This window comes from Mytilus californianus, unplaced genomic scaffold (genome assembly GCF_021869535.1).
Source record: "Mytilus californianus isolate M0D057914Y unplaced genomic scaffold, xbMytCali1.0.p SCAF_4, whole genome shotgun sequence".
Lineage (NCBI taxonomy): Eukaryota > Metazoa > Mollusca > Bivalvia > Mytilida > Mytilidae > Mytilus > Mytilus californianus.
The window spans coordinates 8,530,378-8,556,904 of record NW_026262690.1 but is presented as its reverse complement, the minus strand read 5'-3'; the positions used below and the strand labels follow the sequence as shown (position 1 = coordinate 8,556,904).

The window sequence follows — 26,527 nt, the reverse complement described above, 5'->3', positions numbered from 1 at the left end:
CAAAACTGCTGAAGTTAGTAATGAGATTGATACATTTAAAAGTGAATTAAAACAGAGCAACCCTACACAATTAATTCCGAGGGATTCAGAACAACTGAACGTAATTATGTCCACAATCCGTAATGATCAACAATCTTTATCCAAAACAGAGCAGGAGACAACCATGAAAGCAAATATGGCGAGGACAAAACTAGAAGAGATAAACATCTCTGGGGTAGAAACAGTAACAAAATGTTTAAAACAAGTTAATCTAATCCACGACCAAATGAGCAGGACAAATAAAGAAATTACATACAACTGTACAGTTTCAAACCGTTTTGATGGGCTTTCCCAAGATTCATTTGAACCTTCCAAAAAGGAACCAAAGCCTTTCAAAAATTAAATTGGTAACTCTCATTTTAACAATATTAGAGTGTCAAATTTTATCACAGGTTGTTATGTATATAAACATATTTGTTATAATATAGATGATGTCCATAAGTATCTTAGCAATGTTGCTGAAAAAGATCTAGAAGTGCATTGTTATTCATTTATTCACAAATCATTTGAACAAATTTTCACCAATAGAAGTTAGAGATAAATTTGAACATCTTTAAAGTATACATAATAGATGGTAAAAAGCTTAAATAATAATATCCACAAGTATATTAATAGGTAACTCAGACGAGTTCAACACACAATTGCTTGAGTTTAACATAAGGTTATTACACACGTATCTAAACCATGACTATGTTACAGTTTGTAACAACATCATACTTGGCATCAATGGTAACCCAAACTATAGGTTTTTAGTAAAGGATAATATAAAAATAAGAAGATGTGGTATGATTGCCAATGAAACAACTCTCCACAAGAGACCAACTGACACAGAAATTAATAACTATAAGTCAACTTACGGCCTTCAATAATGAGCAAAGTCCATACCGCATAGTCAGCTATTAAAGACCCCGAAATGACAAATGTAGAATAATTCAAACGAGAAAACTAACGGCGTAATTTATCTACAAAATAATGAACGAAAGCAAATAAATTACAAAGCAACAAACGACAACCACTGAATTACAGGCTCCTGACTTGGGACAGGCCCTTACAGAGTGGGACGGAGTTAAACTAGTTTGAAGGCGCCAACCCTCCCCTAACCTGGGACAACTTAAGAACAAACTATAAAAATGTTCATTTGAACACTACAGGCTTAAAAGTATTTGCAAGCAATTTAAAGCGAAGCATTAGAACAGCACTAAACATTTCAGATACAAAATGTCTGAACAAAGTGAGCACAGAGAACATTGGAATCAGAATTATGATTATTATAGTAATAAAAGACAAAATAGGTACATTTATGATAATGAGCATAGCCAACATGGCCAAAGAGACCATAGGAAGACTAACAGTGTTCGTAAAAACAAACAAAATTATGAAAATAGGTATGATTCTGGTCAAAAGTACAATAATGATGATAGATATAGTCATGGCCAATCTAGATTCAGGTACAATATGAATAATAACGAACAAAGGATTTTTCTTAGAGTTCGGTATTTTTGTTATTTTACCTTTTAGATCTAACATAACCTCCTTGGTATAACCCAATGACAAACGCGGCAACTATATCAATCCCTTTAAACTGTTACACGAATGCTCAGCAGCTGGAGACCGAATCCTCGGTTTCAGATTGTCAGAGTTTGCCTCCTGCCAGAACCGTCTTCCCTCTCACATTCCGTAGGTAGGAAATTTGTATCGTTTGCAATGACTGTCGAAAAAAGGGAAGCATTTGTATTGTAGCTGTCTTCTACTTGATTTTGGTATTAAAGAAATCCTTTATTGGCTTCAATAGGCATTTGCTTGTTGAAAAGGGGGGGGGGTCAACAATTTGCCTGTCCGGAAAGTGTTTGAAAAAAAGCATAAAAATGTACAGGCCTCTACAATAACTTTTTTTCCAACTTGTCCAGTAGGACAAGTACATACCAAAAATTACTTGTCCGAATGAAATAGTAACTTGTCCAACAAAAATCTTAATAATAACTTTTTTTTGCATTTTAAGTTGATTCAAGGAACAAAGTGAATTAAAACAATAGAACAGAATTTGATTTATATCTTTTGAAATACCTTTTAAAAATATGAGTCGAGAACAACTGAATCTAGTCATGTCACAGGACTTAGGTTCTAGTTTTCGTCAATGCCAAAGTCTCATCAGACTTTACACATGAGGCACCGTCTGGTAGGCTTGTCAATTTCAACTCATTGGATTTGTATCCTGGTTTTTTAAGTTGAAAAAAGTTTATTCAAATTCAATCAATAAAAAAAAAGAAGATGAGGTATGATTGCCAATGAGGCAACTCTCTGCAAGAGACCAAATGACACAGAAATTAATAACTATTGGTCACCGTATTGCAAGTATTGTTTTTTTCTTCTATATATGATCAAATATGATTTGGGAATTTTATGGTAAATAATTTCTTCATTTTTATTTAAAAAATATTTTTGTTAAAAAAATTACGGTATGCATGGTATTTATTATAAAGCAACAGAATAAGGTAGGAAAACGAGGTACTGATTTGTCTTGGTCCCGAAATGTCTCCTGTCTCCTGCGTTCCTAAACTGTCTATTAATCATGTCTATTAGATATGTCTCCTACGGTGCCAAACTGTCTATTAAACTTGGAGCCAAATCGTTTCCGAGCTGGTGACGAACTGTCTTGTAAAGTTACCCTTTACAAAGCGCATCGCTGATTCGGATCAGCAAGACTGGTTTCCGAGAATAGTATGCCTTTTACCTGTTAAAAAGTACCTGACAAAGAACCAGTATAAATTATCGATTTCAAGTAAACATGTCAAATTAATACTTGTGTTTATCTTCTTTTCTTGTGTTTTGTTTATAATTACTTTGTTCATCAAAGTTGGATTAAATTTATTTTCTGCATAATTATTTAACTTGTCCCGTCGGACAAGCTTGATATAGTCCGACCTTTTTTTCCTCTGGTACCGGACAATCGGACAAGCGTTATTGTCGAGCCCTGATGTATCAGAAAGTATTATGTGGATATACATAGTCTGAAAAGTGCATTGCCTGTTTGAGGCCTGTTTCTACTGTCAAGCAGTGAGCCAGGATCCCAGGCTACTTAAATAGACGATACTTTCACCTTATGGTACACGAAACATTTCAATGTCATGGATAGATTAAATTATTCCGATAAATGAAAGATAACAAACTTGTATAAACAAAGTACACACTTTCACAGACTTTTAACAGCATGTCTATGTCAACTTCAGGTAAGAAATTTGTATGTTATATCAAACTTACACTTCGTGAATATTATTGAATTGTCTGTTCTCGATATTATGCACTCAAGAAGTGCAGTTACTCTTTGAACCCAATCTGTAGACTGGATATGCTTTAACCGGCATGTGTGCTTAAGGGAAAGGGCTTAAGAAGTTAGTAAATATTGCCTTTTGAAGTTTGAACTCGTTCTTTCCTTATTGCAACTTTAACAAAGAAGAAATAGTTAATTAAATCAAGATGCTTCAATGAAAACATTAAGATACAAAAGTGTAAAATAATGCGACAATACACGAAATTGGAATCATACTTTCGATTAACACAGTTATAAGTTGTAAATAAATCCATTGAATCTATTCGATGTGAACAAAAAGACATATATAATTACGTAATGTAGCTGTTCAATTAGGCAGACAATACCAAAAATTTGACCTTAGCTAAAAAATTCCTTAAATCCTTACCATAAAATATAAGATATATACAAAGAAAACAATCATTCCAGTGTTCTCAGTAAGACACAGATGTCAGAACAAGTCTGCACTTAAAGTTTGCTGCATAATAGACAGCATCATTGATCTCAGCATGAATAAAGAGTTATTGTGTATTGGAAGAAACTGTTAGTACGAATTTTATTTTGGGGCGGTAAAAATTTTAGAGTCGCAGTTTGCTTGCTTTGGAATAATATATACTGACTGACCTTAAAAACGCAACACTCATTTTGATTTTCTTTACCAAATCAAGTTTGATCCTCATACAACTACTATTCAAGCTTACCATACTTCTTTATCTTTAGAAAAAATCAACATCTGACTTACCTGCGGTTATTGAACATACCGAATTATTGAAGTCGCACGAATTTCTGAAAGCGAAATATGGAACCCATAAAAGATTTTTTCATTTTTTTTTTCTTTGTGAAACAGTTCTTTCAATCCTTGGCCACACTTAATCAGTTACAAAATGTTGTATCTCTATATTGCCAAGACTGAGGAATAAAAAAACAGAATCAGCCAATAAAAATACTGCAAACAGGAAAACGTTAACGTGCTGCAACCAGACAATTTGACGTCAGAAACTCGTCATCATATGCAACTATTCCAGTCATAATTACGTTCGATAACTCTGCATGTTACTGGTTTAATTAGGATTATGTAAAATTTACTAGTTACCCGATGAATGGTTTAAAGAAAATTGAAAAATATAGTTATTTCACCTCGGTTAATATCCATTCGAGGTCTTCTTTTATAAATATAGAATAATATCGTAATGAATTTCATTGAGAATCTGACAACACTAATCAACATAGGTATTGTCAAAACATACATCTACATAGGTATTGTCAAAACTTACATCGTGATTAGGTGCCATGTTTGTTTTCTTTGATTACGTTGATGTTATGACTTAATATCTCCTTAGTCTAGCTATGTCCTTGGCTATCATTATAGTGACAATAACGTGTCATATTTAATTGCAATATAAACAGTGAAATTAAATTGAATTATTTGCATGGACAAAATAAGTGTCGAACATCGTCTACGTTTGAAAATTATTTGGTCGCCATTTTTTAAAATTTTTATAAAAAAACAACAGCATGTATCAGCTTTATCAAAAGGAACCAATGTTTGATTCTATGCTGCTTTAAGGTAAGACAATAACTGAAAACGCGAGCATCCAACAGTTATTTGATTTTTTGTAGAGGTTCACATACCGCCTTTAACAGTTCAAGTATCGTATACAATATGTAAAGCTCAAAAACTTGACCAGAGTCTTTTAAGTTGTGAAGAGACTGTTTCTTAAAAATTGAATAGCTGTCAACAGAAAATCATGATTTCTTTAACTTTATGTCAATATGAAACTTTTTATTGTTTATATGATAGTTTTTACTGGTTGATGTGAGAGTAACATACTAGCACTAGGTCCTCACCGTTTGGTTTCTATCACAGGAATAACTAGATTTACTCAGAACTGCAATACAAAATGATTGTTTTACTCTTTTTTCAAATATATTACCTAAAGAAAGAACTAGTATTGATTAAATTATGAAAAACATTACTTAGCTTTTTATCATATTAATTCACAAGTAGCTTCATGTATTAAGGAATACGAAACCCATATATCTATTTTACTATGAATTATAGATTTTATTCAGAGATTAAAGAATGGAGAAAACATACTCATCGCAGAAGGTTACCTTTTTGAATTCGGTCGTAGAGGCTACCTGAAATATGGTGCTAATACACCGGAAGTAGTCGTTGAACATCCAGAACTGGTTGAAGTGATGCACGAGGAGTTTGTTCATGCAGGCTCAGATGTTGTTGAAGCTTTCACTGTAGGTTCTGACATTTTGTTTTCTTTTTTCTACATCTCATATCTTTTCAATGTGAAACCTACAAAAACCATTGTGAATGACTCATACATCACATGTTGTATAATCTTATATTCTATTCTGTATGCTATAGTGTGAGCAATTTCCAACTGTCATCAAGCTGTCAAAGAGAGGCGGCAGATACCAAAGTACCAAAGGGATAGTCAAACTCATCAGTAGAAAACAAACTGACAATGTAATGGCAAAATAACGACGAAAACACAAACAACAGTATAAAAAGCACAACACAGAAAACAAAAGACTGAGCAACACGAACCCCACCAAAAACCAAAAACCAAAATTGGAGGCAGTTAAGGTTCATCATAACAAATGGACAAATATGGCCGTATTTTCACCTCAAAAACTACCCTCTGTATAGACTTACCTGTGCAGTTTGGAAAGTTTTAAGGCCTGGCATCCACTAGATATACAAAAGTTAAATTGATTTTGCATATCAGAAAGATAAAATCGTTTTTGGATTTTGATGGGCATTTTCTTTCCTTCCTGCAGAATGTGTTAAAATAAACAAACTCCTGAATTGCATTTGATACTGTCCACTCAGTTTCTACCTTTAACTCACCTATAGATGTGTAGATATCTATTGTCCATGCCAATCAAGGACAATCAATACAATACAAACCAGTTGTTACCTGAGAGAGAGCATCTCAAAGTTGTATCCCAACTTAGTTAGTTTTTACACCTTCTGCAGGAACGAAAAAAAATGCCCATCATAATCTAAAAAAGATTTTATCTTTCTGATATGCAAAATGAAATTAACTTTTATATATCTAGTGGATGCCAGGCCTTAAAACTTTCCAAACTGCACAGGTAAGTCTGTACACAGAGTAGTTTTTGAGGTGAAAATACGGCCATATTTGGCCATTTGTTATGATGAACCTTAATACAATTTGAAATATCGGTACTGGTTTGCTATTTTAATTTGGCCATGATTTTCGCTAGTGTAACACAATGTTTGGCACTTCTATTCAATGCATACAAACTACGCAGACATGCATTATATTAGTATGGATATTTTAAGTCTAGTACTTTATAATGTGCCAAAATTTAAAAAGGAAAGAATTATAAAGGCAACAGTAGTATACCGCTGTTCGAAACTCATAAATCGATAGAGATAAAAACAAATCCGGGTTACAAACTAAAACTGAGGGAAACGCATCAAATATAAGAGGAGAACAACGACACAACAAAAACACAACATTAAAATGTAACACACACAGAAACGAACTATAATATAACAATGGCCATTTTCCTGACTTGGTACAGGACATTTTAAGAAAAAAATGGTGGGTTGAACCTGGTTTTGTGGCATGCCAAACCTCCCGCTTTTATGGCAATGTAAATATAACATTAAAATGACAACATTACATGACATGATTACAATACAAATAAATGGGAGAACATATAGGACAAAGAAACACACGAATAATAGCTAACAAAAGGCACCAGGTTTAAAATCCAATACGCCAGACGTCTCGTCCACACAAGACTAACCAGTGACGCTCAGATGAAAAAAGTTTGAAAGCCAAAACAAGTACAAAGCTGAAGAACACCGAGGACCAAAACTTCCAAAAAGTTGCGCCCAACACGGCCAGGGTTTTCTGCCTGGGACAAGAACATCCTTATTATTTAAAATAATTTATAATTTTGCAAACAGTAAATTTTATAAAATGACTATATAATAGATATACATGATAAAACCGAAGTGGGGACTAACTACAGAATAAAAACGGATACATTACATAAAACAACTTAATCAAACACATAAAAATACACAGCCGAGTTAGCCAAAGCCTCAAAGCACAAAGTGACGTCACATTTGAAACTCTAAAAAAACACACAAAGTGACGTCACATTTGAATTTGTAAAAATATTTCCCAAAAATAAGATAGGATTAGGATTGATTCAAGATTAGATTTGTAATACTGACCTTACATTTATTAATAACAATGAAAATTACAATACTTATTAATATCAAATTGTGGTAGTAATTAGATAATTAATTGTATTATCTAGCTATGTCGGTGTTTCTTCTGAATCAAACTGTAAACCAAATATATCGTATAAATTTCGTTGAACCAAACTAAAATCTAATAAATGAAGGGGGTGGTTAATTATCTTTACCATAACACACGAATATAACAGAAAAGACGTTAAGACATTAATTGACAAAATCCGACGAGAATAACAAATATAACATCAAAATTAAATACATGAATTTGGGATAGAAAAGTACCGTGACACGTCTTATAGCAATGCGGTTTCACACTCAGCAAAACAGTCACAATCGGGAATAAGTCATGTTCGGTAATTAAAAGATCAGACGCCGTAATGACAAACCACAATCTAACACGTGGTAAAAATGTCCTTAGTTAGTTTGGACAAAGACACATCGTATGGATCAACCAATTCGTGATGGTGTCCGTAAAATTTACGGAGTGTCATTTTTAATCTGTCCTCCTCATAACTTTGTTGGAGCAGTTTCTGCGTAAGGAGCACACTCCTGTATATGAAGTCCGTATAGTGTGAACAATCACGAGAATAACATATCAATTGAGATATGTAAACACCATACGAAGGGGCAGACGGTATGTTACTGCTGAGAAATGGGAAATTGATAATTGGGAAGTTGAAATCGTCCCGTTTATCATAGATTTTCGTGTGAAGTCGTCCATCTGTGTCAATATTGAGGAAAAGATCAAGGTATGAAGCAGTCCTTCTAGTATCAGTAGTATCCTTAATTTCAAGTTCACTGGGATATATGAAATGTAAGTATTGGCTGAAATATGGGTTATTCAATGATAGAACATCATCAATATATCGGAAAGTAAAATTAAAGAATTTCGCAATTAAAGAATTAGCTATTCGTGTCCCGTGATATAACACAACAGATACTTTGTTTTCCATAAAATATTACACACCTGCGACACTTTTCACAAAAAATCTTAAGAGTAAAAACACTCGTAAGTCATACATATTTCAGTATAACTTACGATCAATTCTAATCGTAACATTTTTTATGAAAAGAGTCGCTGACACTTAGTTTTCGATTTAATATTAATATTATGACACCTTTTTGCATGACACTTTATTATCGATTAAATATTACACATCGGACACTTCATTTTCGATAAAATATTTCACACCTGACACTTTATTTTTAATTAAATATAACCACCCCTGACTATTCATGTCCCGTGACATATAACACACAATATACTTAATTTTCAATAAAATATTACACACCTGTCAATTCTTTTCCGATTAAATATTACACACCTGACATTTTATTTTAGATTAGATATTACACAACTGACACTTCATTTTCCATCAAGACACTTCATTTTCGATTTAATACAACACACCTGACTATTTATGTCCCTTGATATATAACACACCAAACAACCATGTTCCATAAAATATGGCAAAATTGACACTAAATCTAAATGTTCCACAATAAAATATCTCTCACTTGTCATTTCATGTTCATATGAAAAATAGTTATATAAAATATTACATTTCGGTCACTTCTTGTTCCATAAAATATAACACACCTGCCACTTCTTGTTGTTTAGAATATTACAAACCAGACACTCCAGATTCCTTAAAATATTACCACCTAACAACATATTCCATTAAACATTACATTTCGGCTGACACTTCATGTACCATAAAATATAACATTTCGGCTGACACTTCATGTTCCATAAAATATAACACACTTGACACTTCATGTTCCATAAAATATCACCTGACACTTCATATTCCACAAAGAATGAAACACCTGACACTTAATGTTCCATAAAGTATTACACACCTGACACTTCATGTTCGATGAAATATAACACACCTGATATTTCATGTTGCATGAAATATTGCAAAACGTGTTTTCTGCCATTTCTTATTTAGCATTTAAACAATAGCATACGATAAATCGTAAACATGATGTGATATTTGATTTGATTAAACTATACAACTTATTATTTTGTTGTGATGCCATAACATACCAGAGAAACTTACTTTTCTTACTTTTAAATTATCTCACATACGCCCTTCTTAATCATAATAAGCACACAATGCACAATGTGAGCACTTTTTATTTACTACATAAGATGGCATTATGGAATCAAACAAAATAATATTCTTAATATTGAAAACAGTATTATGGTCACAGAGAAAAACTAAAGATAATAGGAAGAGAAGATGACTTGGAAAAGCTTAATAAAACTGCCCTACGGATAGCTAAGAAAGTAGCCAGAAAACACAACAAGCTATTTGCCTTTGGATTGTGTAATTCTACTGTGTTTGCACCGGGAGATGAAAAAGCTAATGCTAAAGTGAGAGATATGTTTAAGGTAAATAGATCTGCTTATGTTTATATTAGTCATTTAAAAACCGGTGACCCTTTTAAGTGATATTAACATCAATTGATGTAAAAAGATAACAACCGAAAATTGTAAATTAATTTAGATGTATATACATACTCTCGGTCATAAATACGCACAAGTATTATACGTATTTATTTGAAAAGCAATATACAAGCTAAAGTAAAATAAAAATTGCTGAACTGGACTTTTGAGCAATGGCGGCTTCCAGTTGTTCTCGAACAATTTAAAATTTAAGAAAATGGGTATTGGTTAATGAAGTAAATTTTTGTCGTTAATTTGAATTAATTAAGTTGTCTGACAGAATTTAAAATTCATAAATGTATCCGTGACGGAACAGAAATTGCAAAATCCAACCTTTTTCTTTTATTAAAACATTTATATGTTTATATGGTTTTTGTTTTGTTTTCAATTTTCTATTTTTTTCCGTAGCGAAACAACACTAAAGTAGGACCAACTGTATCCTTGCCTGTAAAAACCTTATGGAAAGAAATGTTTTGATTGATTTAATATACATGAGCTTAATTTATGAATTTCATTGATTGATCACTAACTTTGCAATTCAATTGTTACCATAGTACATGCATAAAAATCATTGAATACACCATGCTTGTTCCACTTGCTGTGTGTAAACAGGGATACAGTTTGTCATACCAAGGTGTTATTTCCCTTTGAAAAAAAAAGAATTTAAGATATGAAACAAAGTCTGTAACTGGCAAATGGACTGTTAACCCAAAAGAGGAATGAAGAAAAAGGTTCAATAAACGTCAATGAAATTTATAAAAAAAAAACACACAAAGACAAACAAATCAGAAAAGATAACTAGTGGTCATGGTCGCAGTGTCAATGAAGGCAGATGCAATAGCATTGTTGTTTTCAGAGACATTAATTTAAACACAAAAGTAAACAAATCAAGACAGCGACAAGTGTTAATTTTATTTTTCATTAAGAAACGAAACAGGACTGGTTTTTAAATGTTGGTTATCTTGTTAAAATGGTAGCAGTTGTTTTAACAGAAAGAATTTTATAGTTATAAATGATTTTCGTATATAACATATGCATTTATAACAGGAACAAATAGAGTGGGCTGTAGAGGAAGGCGTTGATTATATCATAGGAGAAACTTTCAATGCACTTGGTGAAGCAATGCTGGCATTGGAATGCATTAAAGAATATGGAAACGGTTTGTGATTAATCAACGATATTTTAAGTCTAATTGTCGATGCTTTGGTTGTTATTATTATAACAACCTTATTTCTGCAACTCGCGAAATACATAAAATATTTGGTACAGAATAAGAATATGTCAAAATATACAGTTCTTTCCATCTAAAGTTAAGCCCACTGGACGAACCCATAAAATGAATTATCTTGGGGTTTATTTAAGCCTATTCTATTAGTATGTTAATTGTTGCAGTCTTAGAGTTTCATGGACTTTTTTATGGTAAAGAATGTCGTTGTTTCTAATTGACTAGGGGTACCAGCAGTCATAACAATCGCTGCATATTTCCCTGATATAACCACAGACGATGTACCTATAACTGAGGCATGTAGACTTCTAGAAGAAAACGGAGCGGCTGTTGTTGGCCTTAATTGTGCGAGAGGTCCGGCAACAATGCTTCCCTTACTAAGAGAAATAAGAAAAACGTGTAAAGTAAGTAAACTGAAACTTCATTGGCTACCGAACTTCATTTTATTTATAGGGAGACCAGTTCATTTAATCCCCTTCAACCATGTGAGCGATTATAGCTTTTACTTGACGTCCGTTGTTTACATTTATCAAAAATGTTCTCTTCTGAAACCATTGGGCCTGAATAATAGGGTATCTGAAATAAAGTGTGTGATTTTTGCCCCCGACTACCAACCAATACTACAACCATGGCTAAAAATATGACTTAAATATAAGTAATTGTTTAAATTAGAATAAATAGAGAAAATCTGACGGGCTGGGGAGGGTGAATTGTGCAGAAAGTCAGGATCTTCATACTTTTATTTCCACATAAAAATATCAGACGACTCGTTATAGGCGTTATTGACCTTGAATTACGATTTTTTTTGACATTTTGAGGGTATTTGCTTATTAACTTGAAAACAATAATAAACAGACAGAAACTATGAACAGAAAACGATGTGCAATATAACTTCTACATAGAAATTGAATGACTTACGCCCACAATTGACTTATTGTAGAATATATTGCGTTTTGACATATACTATGTATTATGAACGTTAATTGTTTTTGATATCGTGAAAACAACAATTGATAGAGATACACAGCAAAATTGATAAAAAAAATTGATCTACAAATCCTTTCATAGGTTATAAATATTGTAATGATTGCTTTGGGTTGACCATATTATTTTGGGATGGGGATTTAAAAATTAGGTAAATAGTTTAGTTTAATCCTGATTTTTACGAAAATGAAAAAAAATTGATGTCAGATGAGAGACAGTCAGGATCTGTGCAGTCTTTAGTTTGAGTGTGACCGACTGTGACGGTAAACTATGATTTGTCATGTCCTTATACAAGTTGTTTATGCTTTATCAGTCTTCTTTAAGGTACAAAGTTTTTTGGTGTATCTTTAAGTAAAGAATGAGGGAAAGCGTTGAAAGGTCAATTGTTTTGATACATTTGCATGCCGATAGGGACCTTTAGTTTAAAATTAGAATTTACTATACGACATTGAAATAATTCATGAGCTTTATATGATCAAATGAAATATAAAAAGAATACCATATTCAATCTAAAATCAAATTTGCCTGAGGGAGTTGGAATCTTAGCACCTTAATAGATTCTAGTTGCAATTGTACATCAACGTACAGTTTAAGAAAGATACATGTTGTTGTAAATCAGTTCAGTACCTATGCACTGACTGCGGAGCTGATACTACCAATGCCTTTATCATAAAAATATCATATAAGTCCCTTCATATGTTCACAAAATATCTTGTCTGTAAGGTACCTTTGTAGCAGTATTTATATTTTTGTAATTTGTTTTGATTTTTTTGCTTGGAGGCTTCAAACATCGGTCATTTAGAGAAAAAAATAGCCCCACTCTGAGATCTCGTCCCTAGTATCTTTGCCTTGACTGTGTCGCACGCTTTGAAAATTACATTTTGCTACCATATGTCGTATACAAACTTATTAATGTTCATAAAATATCTTGTTTGATAAAACTGTCTAATATTCGTTTGTGTCAATACATATATGCAAAGTCACCATATAAGGTCAAATATGTCTATTTCTACATGATGACAGCACAGCAGCTGACATTCCTTCCCAAACACTATAATCCTATTTATTTATGGAATTATCGAAAATGGAAAATGAGATTTTATTGACTTTTGCCTTAAGTCCCATACGGACCATCAAAGGAGTTATTGGAAGGATTATTAATGTACAAAATTATTACAATCTCTCGACGCGAAGCATCGGATTTAATGTACCAATTCTTCCGTGGATGGCTAAATATTATTTACTGATGTACATTCTGCAGGGACAATCAGACGACGCCTCAGAAAAGGCAATACTGTCGTACCGCCGAAGTGCAGATGACCTCTATACGAAAGTCAATCTTGTGTACTGATCTATGTACTCGACCTCTGATTCACAACTCTTCAAATTTGTTATAGGGTCCAATTGCTGCCCTGCCGGTTCCGTTCCGTTGTACTGATGAATTCAGATCATTTCAGTCTCTGAAAGATCCCAAATCAGGTGAGATCATATAAACAAAGAAGCGTGGTCTCTTCTTTGTTGTATTTGTTAAACCAATAATTAAAATTTTATAAATATGCTGCTTACACAAAAACTGTTCCAAAAGAGTTATGTCTGAAATTGACAATACTAAAATTTTACTCATTCGCTTCCAGGTCTCGCTTCTTTTGCAGTTCATGCGATTCTGTCATGTTTTTTGTTTTTTACCTCAATTTGTATTCTTAATCGATTTATAATATTTGAACATCGGTAAACTTCTGTTGCGTAAATGTTTCAATTCACGTTTATTGCTACAAAAAACCACAGATTTTGCTTTAAAGAATATTTTATATTAACATGTATACACATAGTTGTTGAACAATACCTTGATAGCATTCCGCAATTTTTATGATTTTGAAAGTTTTTCCTTAAAGGGGCTTTAGCTGTCAAATTCATGTTCACCGATTTGACTCAATTCTCATATTTTACGTATAACATACTAAAACGTATATCCAAATTATAAAAAGTCTAAAATAAACAATTTACGACACGTGGACTCGATAATATGTATAAGCATTTCGTGTGTATTTTAGTCTAGACGCCATCTAATTAACCATTGAGGTGACCTCCATAAACTGCCGACGGTCATATAACCCGATATAAACATAAATATAGATATGAATAGATAGCGAACACGTGCAATTGAAATTTTCAAGGTCTGTTTGATTTCATGTTATAGGTTAAAACAATGTGTTGTTGAATGACGTCAGAGGAGTGTAATTATCAAGTTTATTTCACATGCGAAATTATCGGGTTTTATTTCACTGGGAAATCACGGTAATTCATCGCAACCAATGTAATAAACACTTTTATTATATGAGACAAACCAAAAAGACAATTTCTGAGTTGCTGAACATACATGACGATATATTACACTGATACCACTTAGAATTTCATTGGGACCGTTTTATATGAAGGTGAATATAAATAAAAATGTATTAAGACTAGGAACTTTGTTGACGTAGGAATCCCCAGCTATGTGGGCAAAACCGGAAATGCTATTCTAAACTCATGCACGATGACAAATTTTAAAACCAAGTACATGTCTAGACCCATTGATAACCTCAAATATTAACTTTGCAAACACAGAAAATATATAAACAAGACATATCAAAGAAAGAAAAAATCAAAAAAACAAATCACAAGAAAAAAAAAAAAAAAACAGAAAAATATAGTCTTCTACGAAACCCTAAATAACATCTTGAATTCAGTATCTATATATTTTTTTTCTTTTTTGTTATAGTATAGTGTAGCATGAAAGCGTTTGTGATCTGGTGTTATTTGTTTGCAGGTAAACATCTTTTCATGAATGATTTAGAGAGCGTCAGATGTAGTTCTGCGGACATACGTCACTTTGCTCACGAGGCCAAACAGATAGGTGTGCAATACATTGGATTATGCTGTGGAAACTTTGCCTCATACTTTCGTGAATTAGCAGAGGTTTATGGTAGAACGCCCCCTGCATCCCATTATTCACCAGATATGTCTATGAATTCCGTTTTTGGAGATGAAGAAACCGGAGTAACAAATGCTTTAGCTACTAAAATGAAGGAATTCATTCTAGGTATCAAACAATAAACGGAAACCAAACTGATTCATCGATTTTTAGAAATAAATAATTTATGTTTTGTGTTCATATACAACATTATCGACAATATTGATAAGAAGAAAGTGCTCCAATTTTCAGAAATTCTGTAACTTATTCATGGTTGTCAGTTATAGCTGACTAAGGGAAAACATTCTCAAATGCGTCAGTATACATCATTCTAAGTGGTGTTCTAGGTGAAAAAAATACCACATAGCGTCAAAATAAGCATAACGTCATCGCGTTGTAGGCCGTAAAACGTCTATTTCGTTTTTACGTTTTTCACTACCAACTAGGTATCAGATTGGATAATAGACCAAAAACGAAATCGTTCACTATATGATTATATTATATAATTAAAACAGAAATTTATGTATAAAAAAAAAAAATCTATGGATTTGAAATTGGAGATATGATGATTTAAAGATAAGAACGTTTTTTGCCGATTTTATACATGCTTTCTTTACACATTTTCACTTATTTGGCAAGAATTCAATCAGTTATATTTCAGAAAATAAAAGAGATAAATGCATTATGTTTCCTTTGTCAGTTATAATAGTCCAACGAGCCAAAGTTGTATGCAAAATGTTACCAAAATCTGTGACAAAGTCCATTACTGTTTCTTAACATGCGTGTGATTACTCAGCCTTCCCCTGACATGGATGTTATAACACACATAAGAATAAAATGTAAAACATCAGTTAGAAAAGGACTTATCAGATCGGTTGTTAGTTTAAAAACAAATCACAAAATACACAGTTTTAAAAATACTCATAGTTACTGAACGTTAATTCAAAGCGCAATATCTATTAATAAACAAACTTTCTAAACAATATATGATATTATGTTATAATCTTTATCGTCAATCACTTGAGCTGGTGCGTTAAACATTGCACGTGTACAATTACCAGACTGTTAGTTATCATGTCTTCCTGTATTGTTCATGACGTTTGATGTATCCTCAATAGAGTACAGCAAATGGTTCTAACTGTCAGACGGCACTATTTCATATCGGCATCATAATTACAATTTAACTTTCAGCTTGCTTTCAGTCACCTGTAAGCATTCTTTAATTGTGGAATTGTTGTGCCGATATGGTACAAATAAGTAAGGTGTGTGTGTAATAAACAGAAAACCTTTAATATCTGTAAATATCTGTAAATCTGATGAATATATCAGTCAGCAGACAGCAATAATATATATAACATGTGGTGATTACAGGAAAAACGGTAGTAGAAGGGAATCTCTCTATTACGTCACGCAACACAGGGAATACTACAGCATGCTGTAGAATGTGGACTGGTTCTTCCTATACAAACTAACGGCACCACATCCGCCCCATTCCTGTAGAACCAGACACATTTTCAAACTATAAAAGAAACTCAAAAACAAAATAAAATAAACGTTGTAAACACGTTGGTGTCAATTAGCTTGGTAACTTGAACGATCCTTGTGCAAGTCATAAAATAACGCAATAAATTGATGTATATATTTACACATATGAATGTCAACACCTTCTTGGTAGCAATTAAATATGTACAAAATCTAAGGATGTCCGGCGGAACCAACTAACAGGGCCTAGGGCCCCAGGTAGCTGACTCTGGTTTCGGCTTTGGTATACCATACAATTTTAGGGCGTTGTCATTGGTTATCCATTTTAAAATGTTTAGTGGGACATTACGCCTCACACTTACTGCTATCGCGACCTCTCTAAGATTCCATGGATGGTTTACTGCACAACAGGACCATGGCGATAGAAACGGAGCATCTGTTTCAAGTACCAGCTGTTGAGGCAAGATTCGTGATATCGCATCTGTGTTGTATGTAGCTCTTGCATCTTTCAAAAACTTGCCAGTGATCCCAAATACTACACTTGGAAGGCGTTGCCACTGTCTCAACTCCTCAACACCTCCGTCGAAACAATGGCGGTGGTACTTCAAGTTGGCGAAGCCCCCGCGGATTATAGTAAGCACAAAGGCTGCTGCCTCTCCACTTCCCCCATCGCGACAATGCAGTATGACTGGCATTTGTCGGCGCTGTGCAATTTCCAACATTTGTATAAGTGCCTGCTCTTGGCATTCCCTCATTCGCTTCTTGCACTGTTCTGGGGTATTGCATCTTCTACAGTCACAGCGGATGGTAAAATCAAGTCCAATCTCACCAACAGCAACACATTTGTAACTTCCCAGTAGGTACTCAAGATCTTCTAGTTGCTCTGTCGTGACTCCCTTTGCAGCAATATGCGGGTGAATCCCAAAGGATACGTAAACAGAGTGAGCGACTCCAACTTGTACAGCCCAGTCATTCCAGTGGTTGGGAAAAACATAGTTTGCGACCCCATAGTAAAAAGAGTTATAGTATATATTGTTCTCTGCTGGGGAGATTTCAGAACTCATATGTAGAAATGTTTTAAAATGAACCCGCTTCAACACCAAATCCAAATGAAAATGGCTATCCACGAATAAAAATGGCTCTGATGGTGATGGCACCGGGTCTAAAATGAGACTGCCCTCATATGTAAGGTAGCCTGCAGGTGTCATCAGGGACTGCTGTTGTGCTGGGCCCACTCGTCGTAGTAGACTCGCCATGATCTCCCAATTTGTAAGGCTAATGACGTGGTTTGGAGGGTTGGCGGTGATGTAAGATAGCCGATCAGGGCTATAGTTCTGGGCGTAGTACACCAGGAGTTGCTGTTCCTGATCATTTAATCCACTGTTTACATTTTCATACAACCTCCTGTCAATGACATATTGCAGGAGACTATCAAGATCGTAACAATCAAACCAGGACTTGACTCGATGGAGACAGGCGGTTACCATTTGACACCATAGGTGTAGATGCTCTTCGTCAAAGAGACATCCGAGTCTATGTTCCTCGGTGTGACGTAGAGCCAAGGACGACGCCTGTACTTCCTGCTGGCCACATTCCCAGCATGCAGTTGAACCAAACCAAAACCATGGCAGATGTGTCTTCATCATATGCCTACGCGTCTTTTCCCTGGACATCAGTCCACATACAGGACACTTACGCAACCGACTCTTAGATGGCACTATGGCTGTGCAGTCTTCTGATTGGCCTTTAATTGTCTCACCTGCTCCTGGTTCATCATGATAGGAGAAACTCATTGGTAACATACCTGTTGCCATATTGCTGTATCCTTTAGCAGGGCCTAGGGGCTCCAGGAGAAGCATCAGCAGTTGCACTGTCATCCGGAACAACTTCGTCGAGTACCATTAGGTCCTCCACGTCAAGATCGGTACAATCTGATTTAGTCCCATGCCACTCGCTGTGCGGACTTAGTGACAAGACATCCTGGTCTGAACGAGACCCCTCTTCCATCCTGGAATGAGAGGAAATCAAAACATAACATGATTAGAAGCACAATTAGCGAAAATGATGCACATATATTATTAAGTAAGAACATGCAAAAATAAATATATACATATATACATTTGAAATTATCCCACACAACACCTATTATGTTTGGTACCGTAGTGGGCATCTGCTTGGTCTACCATACCTAGATGTGTGCTCAGAAGACGGAAAGGCCGAGGGCCTCGTCTCGTCATCTGTGCTGCTGAGTTTGGCATTTACAATGTCCCCACTGTAACCTTTATCCGAACTTAAAATTTCCCCCAGGTCTAAATTTGGAGGTTCATCAATGTTTTAGCATCTAAAGCGATAACTGTATCACACTGGGGCCCCTGTTCCAGTTCTTGTGTCAATGGAGTATGGGTATAGGACGGGTCACCTAATGACTGGGATAAAACAACGCTTTCAAAAGTGGGCTGATTTGAGTCGAACATGCCCTGAACATTAAAGTCAACACCATAGGGTATTGTATCATCAAAATCATCCCAGCTCTCATCCATTTCACTTTCAGCTTGGAATAACGCATGCCTAAGTCTTTTGATCCAAGTCGGGATATCCCTATCGTTGCAAAGTTTCAACTTGTCATGGTGCACTACTGAGTCTCCTTTTCTTCCTCAGATAGTGTACAATGGGGGTCTACTAGACACGACAAGAAACGGTCCACACCATGGTGATTTCAGCTTCCTGCTCTGCCCGACTTTTGTAGTTGAGTCTGCCTTGTACACCAAATCGCCTGGTTGATATTTATGTTCAACATCTCTGAGGTCATAATCCCGCTTTTGTCTTAGTTGCGAGGTGTGAAGACTGTGCCTTGCAAATTCGTGAATCTTTTGCATCCTACCGACTAAATGTTGTACCCAAACGTTAGGGGTCATTCTGTTCTGACCGTATTGTGGTATGCCGAGGAGTAGATGAACAGGTTGGATAGTCTCTCTGCCCAACATCATTTGCTTCGGCGTAAATCCAGTTTGCCTATTCACCATTGAGTGCATTGCCATAGACAAGAAAGGCAAGTCTCTGTCCCAGTTACGACAAATTTTCTCAATAAAACATCTAATCATGGCCAATACAATGGTATTGTACCTCTCTACCTGGCCATTTGATGACGGATGATACGGGGTTGTTCTGGTTTTGACAATTTCCAAGGCATCACATAGTGTTTTAAATAAGTCACTGTCGAAGTTTCGTCCTTGGTCAGTGTGGAATTCCAAAGGACACCCAATGTCACCACGAAATGCACAATAAATTTCTCAGCAATCAACTTTGCAGTCTGTTCAGGTAACGCTGCCATCTCTACCCATTTTGTGAACTGATCCACCATCATCAAGACATAATTATTGCCGCTATTACTTGTATTAAAAGGTCCGAGAATATCAAGATGTACTCTCTCCATCGGATACCCAGCGTGGAACTGCCCAAGTGGTGCTCTAGGTTGCACATGCGCCTTTTTATTTAGACTACAGGTGGCGCAAGTACTAACATAATCGTCACAATCTTTGCGCATGTTATACCACAGGAAAGCCTGCTTCAACTTATCGAGCGTTTTTTTCTGACCCAAATGTCCTGATGTTTTAGTGTCATGACAATTTTTTAGCACCTCTCCTTTTAACTCTGATAGAACAACTAAGCAAAGGCCTTGGCGTGCTGGACAACCTATGAATTTGTAGTATAGAACATTGTTAAACATGACAAAGCAAGGTCTACACAACCAAAGCGACCTGGTTGCCCTACTTTGTAAACGTAGTTCAGCCTGTGTTGGCTCGACGTCTTGTCTTGATCCATCCATTTTAATATGGGAGCCAAATCAGGGTCTTCTTTAACTGTTCAGATGGGTATTCAGGTGCCCAGTTGCTACATGGGTCGCCATCAGCATATGGTAAAGTATCGTCTAAATTTGGTGATGAATCTGAGTGACAATCCTCTGCCAGAGCCGGGGGCTCTTGGTCAGTGGACATGTCCTTGTCATTTTCAGCGATTACTGAAACAGTGCGTATTGATGCTATCAATGACTTAAGAGCCAATGGAATCACATCGTTTACGTCATTTCCGAATCTGCTCCACTGTTCGTGAGCTCGTAGGCAATATTTGCAACCATGACATGGCAGTGTTGTGGGATCAAGTCCGGCCCGATAGCAATCACATTCAGGAACATCGTCTGGGATGCGACTAAGATCATCAGCGTTACAATGCTTCTTTCCTGGACGATGTATGATCTCCATGTCGAATGATGACAACTTTTCCAACCATCGCGCTAGTTTACCTTCAATATGCTTGAAACGCATCAGCCATACCAAACTGTTATGATCAGTGCGTAAAATAAAACGTCTACCAAGCAAATAGTGACGGAAATGCCGACAAAACTTAACAACGGCCAGTAACTCTTTCCGTGTTGTACAATAAGGACGCTGAGGCTTCAAGAGGACATGGCTTGCAATGCATATAACCCTTTCTTCGCCATTTTGTAATTGTGATAAAACTGCACCTATGGTGGTGTCAGATGCATCGGTATCTGATATAAATTTATCATTGGCATTAGGATATGTCAGGCAAGGTGCACTTATTAACGCCGTTTTTGACTGTTGGAACGCCTTTTCGTGACACTGTTGCCATTCAACTTCTCCTGTTTGGTGGGCAAGGTCGTAAGGACATGCAGTCATTTCTGCATAGTTGTGCAGGTGATCCCGGTGGTAATTGACAAACCCTAGGTATGACATGAGTTCTTTTTTTGACTTGGGAGTTGGCCACTTTTTCACTGCTTCTATCTTAGATGGAGAAACGGAGATGCCATTAGCACTCACCAGTTTTCCTAAAAATTGAACCTCGGGCTGAAACAGTTGGCACTTCTGCGGTTTCAGCATCAAGTATACTGTCTAAATCTTTCAAATGCAACCCTCAAATTAATGAGACCATCCTCGAAGTTGCGACCGAGAACCACGACATCATCAAGATAAACTAACACCTGTGTCCAAGTAAGTCCTCTTAAAACGAGTTGCATTGCCCGCTGAAATGTTGCTGGGGCGTTACAAAGGCCCATTCCCATTCTGATGTGCTCGAACAACCGATATCTTGTAATGAACGCTGTTTTCTTTCGGTCTTCTGGCTCAAGCTCAATCGGATAATAGCCACTGGCAAGGTCCAATGTACAGAACGTGGTGGTGCCTTGAAGTGAGTCCAAGTAATCCTCAATAATAGGAATAGGAAAACAATCTTTTATTGTTCTTTCATTTTAAAGCTCTGTAGTCTATGCACCAGCGCACGGTTCCATCTTTCTTTCTTACTAGCACTGGAGCGGAGGCCCATTCAGAAGATGATGGCTCAAAGACACCTGCTTGGAACATCTTGTCAAGGTGTTGCTGTTCGAGATCTTGGAATCCAAGAGGTGTTCTTCGCATCCGGTGTTTAACTGGAGCGTGGTCTTTTGTATCTATCTTATGCCTGACAGCTGTAAGGCAACCAAGATCTAGTTCGTGCTGTGCAAATACATCCTGGTATTCGATTAATAACTTCTTGAGTTTTAACTTATCTTCTTGACTAATCACATGCTTTATAGAACGTTCATACAGGTCTGTTAAATGTGATGGCAACGTAGACGATTCTTCTTGGCTTAAACCTGGTGCCGTGGGCACCTGGGTTTGTGTTTCTACGATACCACGACGGACATCTGGAGTTTGATTTTCATTTTCTTCCGAAGTCTCCTCCAGTATACTGTCAATCTCTTCCAAATGACCTATAGGTGTACCCTTTTTTATACGTATGTAACGATTTCCATCATTTAAAATAGTCACAGGACAAGATTTACCTTTTCCGACAACATGCGAAACTAAAACTCCACTGGCAAGAGGGCATGACTCCAAAATGAACTCTTGTTCAGATCCTCTGTGTGTATCAATGCTGAGGATCATTTTTGAATTCGGCGGGACTGTGATTGTACGCTTAATGCAGACTTCTTGAGTAGCACTATCATCAGATCCAGTAACAAATGATGCAGGTATAACTCTGTAGTTCACTGTCAGTGATGGAGTGCTGAGGTTTATGACTGCACCCAGCGTATCCAAGATATCTAGACCTAGAATGACATCGTCTGTAAGTGGTGCCTTGCACACGTCCCACCTTACTTCTAACCCATCTATATTCAGGAGTGTGTTCCTTATGATCTTGCCAATGACCAGTTGCTCCCCCAAACCACGTAGCGTCACTGTTTCGGGACATTCTATATCCTCGGGTATTAATTTCTCGTTGACGAGTGTAATCATAGCTGCTGTATCAACAATCATGCTTGCATTTTGTTGAAACACTGTTCCCATTACTGCCAAACTTTTCCCAATCGTACGTCTTATAACAATATCAGACGAAGCCGTGGGCCTCTGTTCTGATTTGTCAGGTGGTATTTTCCCTTGGCCATGTGATTTAAGAGTCGAGTGTTGGCCTACCGGCTCGACCCGTTGGCGTTTAACGACTCAGTTGTTGGAGTAGAGCTAGGATAAGCTCTGTCGCCAGGTGAAGGGGACCGTTGTTTAAAGTAGCCTGGATTTCTGGAGTTTGGTCGTGGTGATGGCGAACGTTGACGTTGAGGACTAAATGACCTCTGTTGAGGACTATATGACCTTTGTTGAGGACTATATGAACTTTGATTCGGAGGCGGTGTAGGTGATCGATACGCATTGTACTTAGGTGGTGTATATCTTTCAGGAGACCTACCGCGTGTATGTTGATCAGAAGAAAGCATCACCTCTGTCAATTTGGTCACAAGTTGAGTCAAGTTCCTTACTTCCTTTTCCAATGGACTATTAACAGTACTAGTACTTTCTTTGTCATGTGATTTACCAGCGCTATCAGCAAACGAGACCTGTCTGTGAGCAAAATTTGGACTTCTAGATCCATATATAGCCTTCTGATTTGCTATGGACGTTTTCATGATTTTCAACGCCTTATTGATGGACTCCGGGTTCCTTTCTATGACGTGACGGGCAGCCTCCTTGTCTTTACAACCTCTGAGGAATGCCTCTGTGCCAATTTGATCAATGACAGAATTGTCACCTTTATCATACCCATCCATTGCAATAAAATGGACCCGTTCAGCAAACTCCTCCAATGTTTCACTGTCTTGCTGCCTCACATACTGTAACTGACGTCTTGCTGAGACAGGTTCGTCCTTTTTGCTGAAATGTTTCAGTGCTTTCCTTAAAGCCTTATAGTCATCGTCGATGTTGACTTTTCTTGCATATTCTAAAGCCACCTCAGCTAGACAGTCCAATAGTCGGCAAACTTTCTTTCTATTTTCCCATTGTCTCCTTCCTGTTGTTCTTTCAAACTGATAGATAAAGTAAGAAAACCTCTTCCTGTGAAAACTTGATGACCTGCTAGTGTCAATTTGCATTGGTGACGGACCTGTCGATGAGACTGCTGTCATCACAGGGGTCGTAATTGAAGGCGGGGGTTGTTGTACCATTGATCCTATATGAGGGTACAGAGCTGGTCTACTCTGTACTAAGGAAGCTGCATATGATTCGCTACTTGCAGCTGGTGCAACGTGTAATGGTGTACTAACATGGATACCTTGAGCTACATATGGCGTACCAATATAGGACGATGCAAAAGTAGCCGTTACTGGAGTAGTATAATGTTGGGGTTTATATTCCGTGGATGCTCCTTCTATGCCTTTGAATGGATGCTGTGTTACCATACCTGAGGTTGTCCCGTGGGGGCCCTGGCACGCTTCCCTTGTCACTCAGTAGTGGCAACGAACCTTGCATATGATAAATTTCCTGCTCACTACCAACACTTTCTAGCATGCCTTTGCCCTGAGGCTGTTGAAACAACACTGTGTTGTGCAGAGCCGAGGGCCCCAACACACAACCACTGGCACTTGATACTGGAATTGCACCTGCCTTGGATTCAGGCTGTGTAGTCTGATCAATTGACATAATTGGTGAGAGACCAAATGCAGTAATGGAGTACTGGCAATATATGGACTTGTTTCAACTTTCTGTTTAACAGGAGTATCCATAGAGGGGAGCTTGACTTCCTTATTCCTCCTGTTATCCAAATTGCTTACACTTGATGCCATCTGCTGAAATGAACCTGGGTGTTCAAATGCGCTCTTAAATTGCACAGTACTTGCCTCGTCATTAGCAGCAGCCATTTTGTTTAGCCGTCTTCCCAAGGCATTAAACTTATCCAATGTTAATTCTTCTAAACGTTTACCGTTAGCATCAATCTTCTTGTCAATTCTCTGTTCTGACTGTTGCACTTGTTGGGATATTGCCCCGATGTTTTCTGAACTAGTTTTCATTGCTTCTTTTTGTTCGGCTTGAATATTCATCAAACCGTGGAAAATTTGTTCAATGCGATCCTCAATTTGTTTCACTTTGTTTTCAGTCTCAGCAGCTCTTATTGCATTTGCTTTTCTATCCGCCTGAAACTCTTGATATAGCTGCTCCAACGACATTTTGGTATTTTCAGTGTGTTCTGTTAGAGTATTATCAGCTATGTGTTCTTTTGTCAATATCTCATCATGTGTCAACTCCTCTGTTTCAATGTTTTCCTTCTGAGTCAGTTCATTGTCATCCCCAATTCCTGCCATGTTGTCTTTATTTCAAATTACAATATTCTTAAATATTTCAAATTACAACATACTGCAACTCAAAACAGTATGACAATATGCACTGAGTAATTACTCAAGGCAAATAAATCTCAAAATTACAACTTTTATGTGTGACTCAAGAAATAAACAATGCAGCTTTTTAATAAAAGCTACTACTTTTACAATTTCAAAATGCAGGCAACAAAAAAGACAGAACTGGAACAGAGACTCAGCTAACACACTGTACTTTATTATACGGTGTATAATATGCTGTTCATAAATATTGATGAGTGAATATACCTTCTTTAATATTAAATATCAGTCTAAATTCAGTATAAAATAATGTACGAAACTAATTCACTGAAATCAAGACTGTTTCCGGTTTGCGTCTGCGCAATGGAGTATTGCAGACAAATGACTTCCGTGAAGAAGGACCTAATGGCGATTAACCGGAAGTTCCTAACCTTATCTGATAAAAAATATCAAATATGAAGCTTTCATACGTGCTATCCTGTAAAAATTTGATGCAATTAAATCTACAATCAATCTGAAGTAAATTTATGGTAATGCGCACGTAGTGAATTTACAAATCATGAAGCATCAAAAGTTTTTAAATTTGCAAAGGCGCCCTCGTGGAGTCCGCCTTACTTGCTAAAAATAATAGTTCTTTGTTGACGACGCCAATGTTGTGCCGATATGGTACAAATAAGTAAGGTGTGTGTGTAATAAACAGAAAACCTTTAATATCTGTAAATATCTGTAAATCTGATGAATATATCAGTCAGCAGACAGCAATAATATATATGACATGTGGTGATTACAGGAAAAACGGTAGTAGAAGGGAATCTCTCTATTACGTCACGCAACACAGGGAATACTACAGCATGCTGTAGAATGTGGACTGGTTCTTCCTATACAAACTAACGGCACCACAGTATCATTTGTTAATTGTTTTATGCTTTTGTCCATTGTTTAATGGTTGGACGCTTTTCCTGTGCTGGCTTTTATTGTAGGTCTTTTATGTACATTTCTATTAGTCACGATTAAAATGGGAGAGGATTAAGATATAAACAAGTTGTTTAACAGGCCTAAGTATGTTCCTTTCCAAATACAGGAACGTTGTCATTGGCTGTTTTATATCAAAACCTAATGTTTTGTCTTGTTCTGGAGAGTTTATGTTGTCGGCAGATCTTTGGTC

General features: G+C 36.3%; 1 protein-coding gene across 1 annotated transcript; it reads left to right on the top strand.

Annotated features, from left to right (window-relative positions):
- Positions 1-2,797: 2,797 nt before the first annotated feature.
- LOC127737404 (betaine--homocysteine S-methyltransferase 1-like) lies at positions 2,798-15,911 on the top strand. The gene is made up of 7 exons (XM_052248058.1): positions 2,798-3,266; positions 5,409-5,599; positions 9,814-10,008; positions 11,110-11,221; positions 11,513-11,691; positions 13,669-13,750; positions 15,081-15,911. The coding sequence occupies exons 1-7, from the start codon at positions 3,248-3,250 to the stop codon at positions 15,365-15,367; spliced, it is 1,065 nt and encodes a 354-aa protein (XP_052104018.1). The 5' UTR covers positions 2,798-3,247; the 3' UTR covers positions 15,368-15,911.
- Positions 15,912-26,527: the final 10,616 nt, after the last annotated feature.

Bases quoted from the DNA above. Each gene is read 5' to 3' on its own strand.
- LOC127737404 (XM_052248058.1), top strand. The intron at 5,600-9,813 runs GTAGGTTCTGAC...TATTGAAAACAG, and splicing joins ATGTTGTTGAAGCTTTCACT to TATTATGGTCACAGAGAAAA. The intron at 11,222-11,512 runs GTTTGTGATTAA...CTAATTGACTAG, and splicing joins CATTAAAGAATATGGAAACG to GGGTACCAGCAGTCATAACA.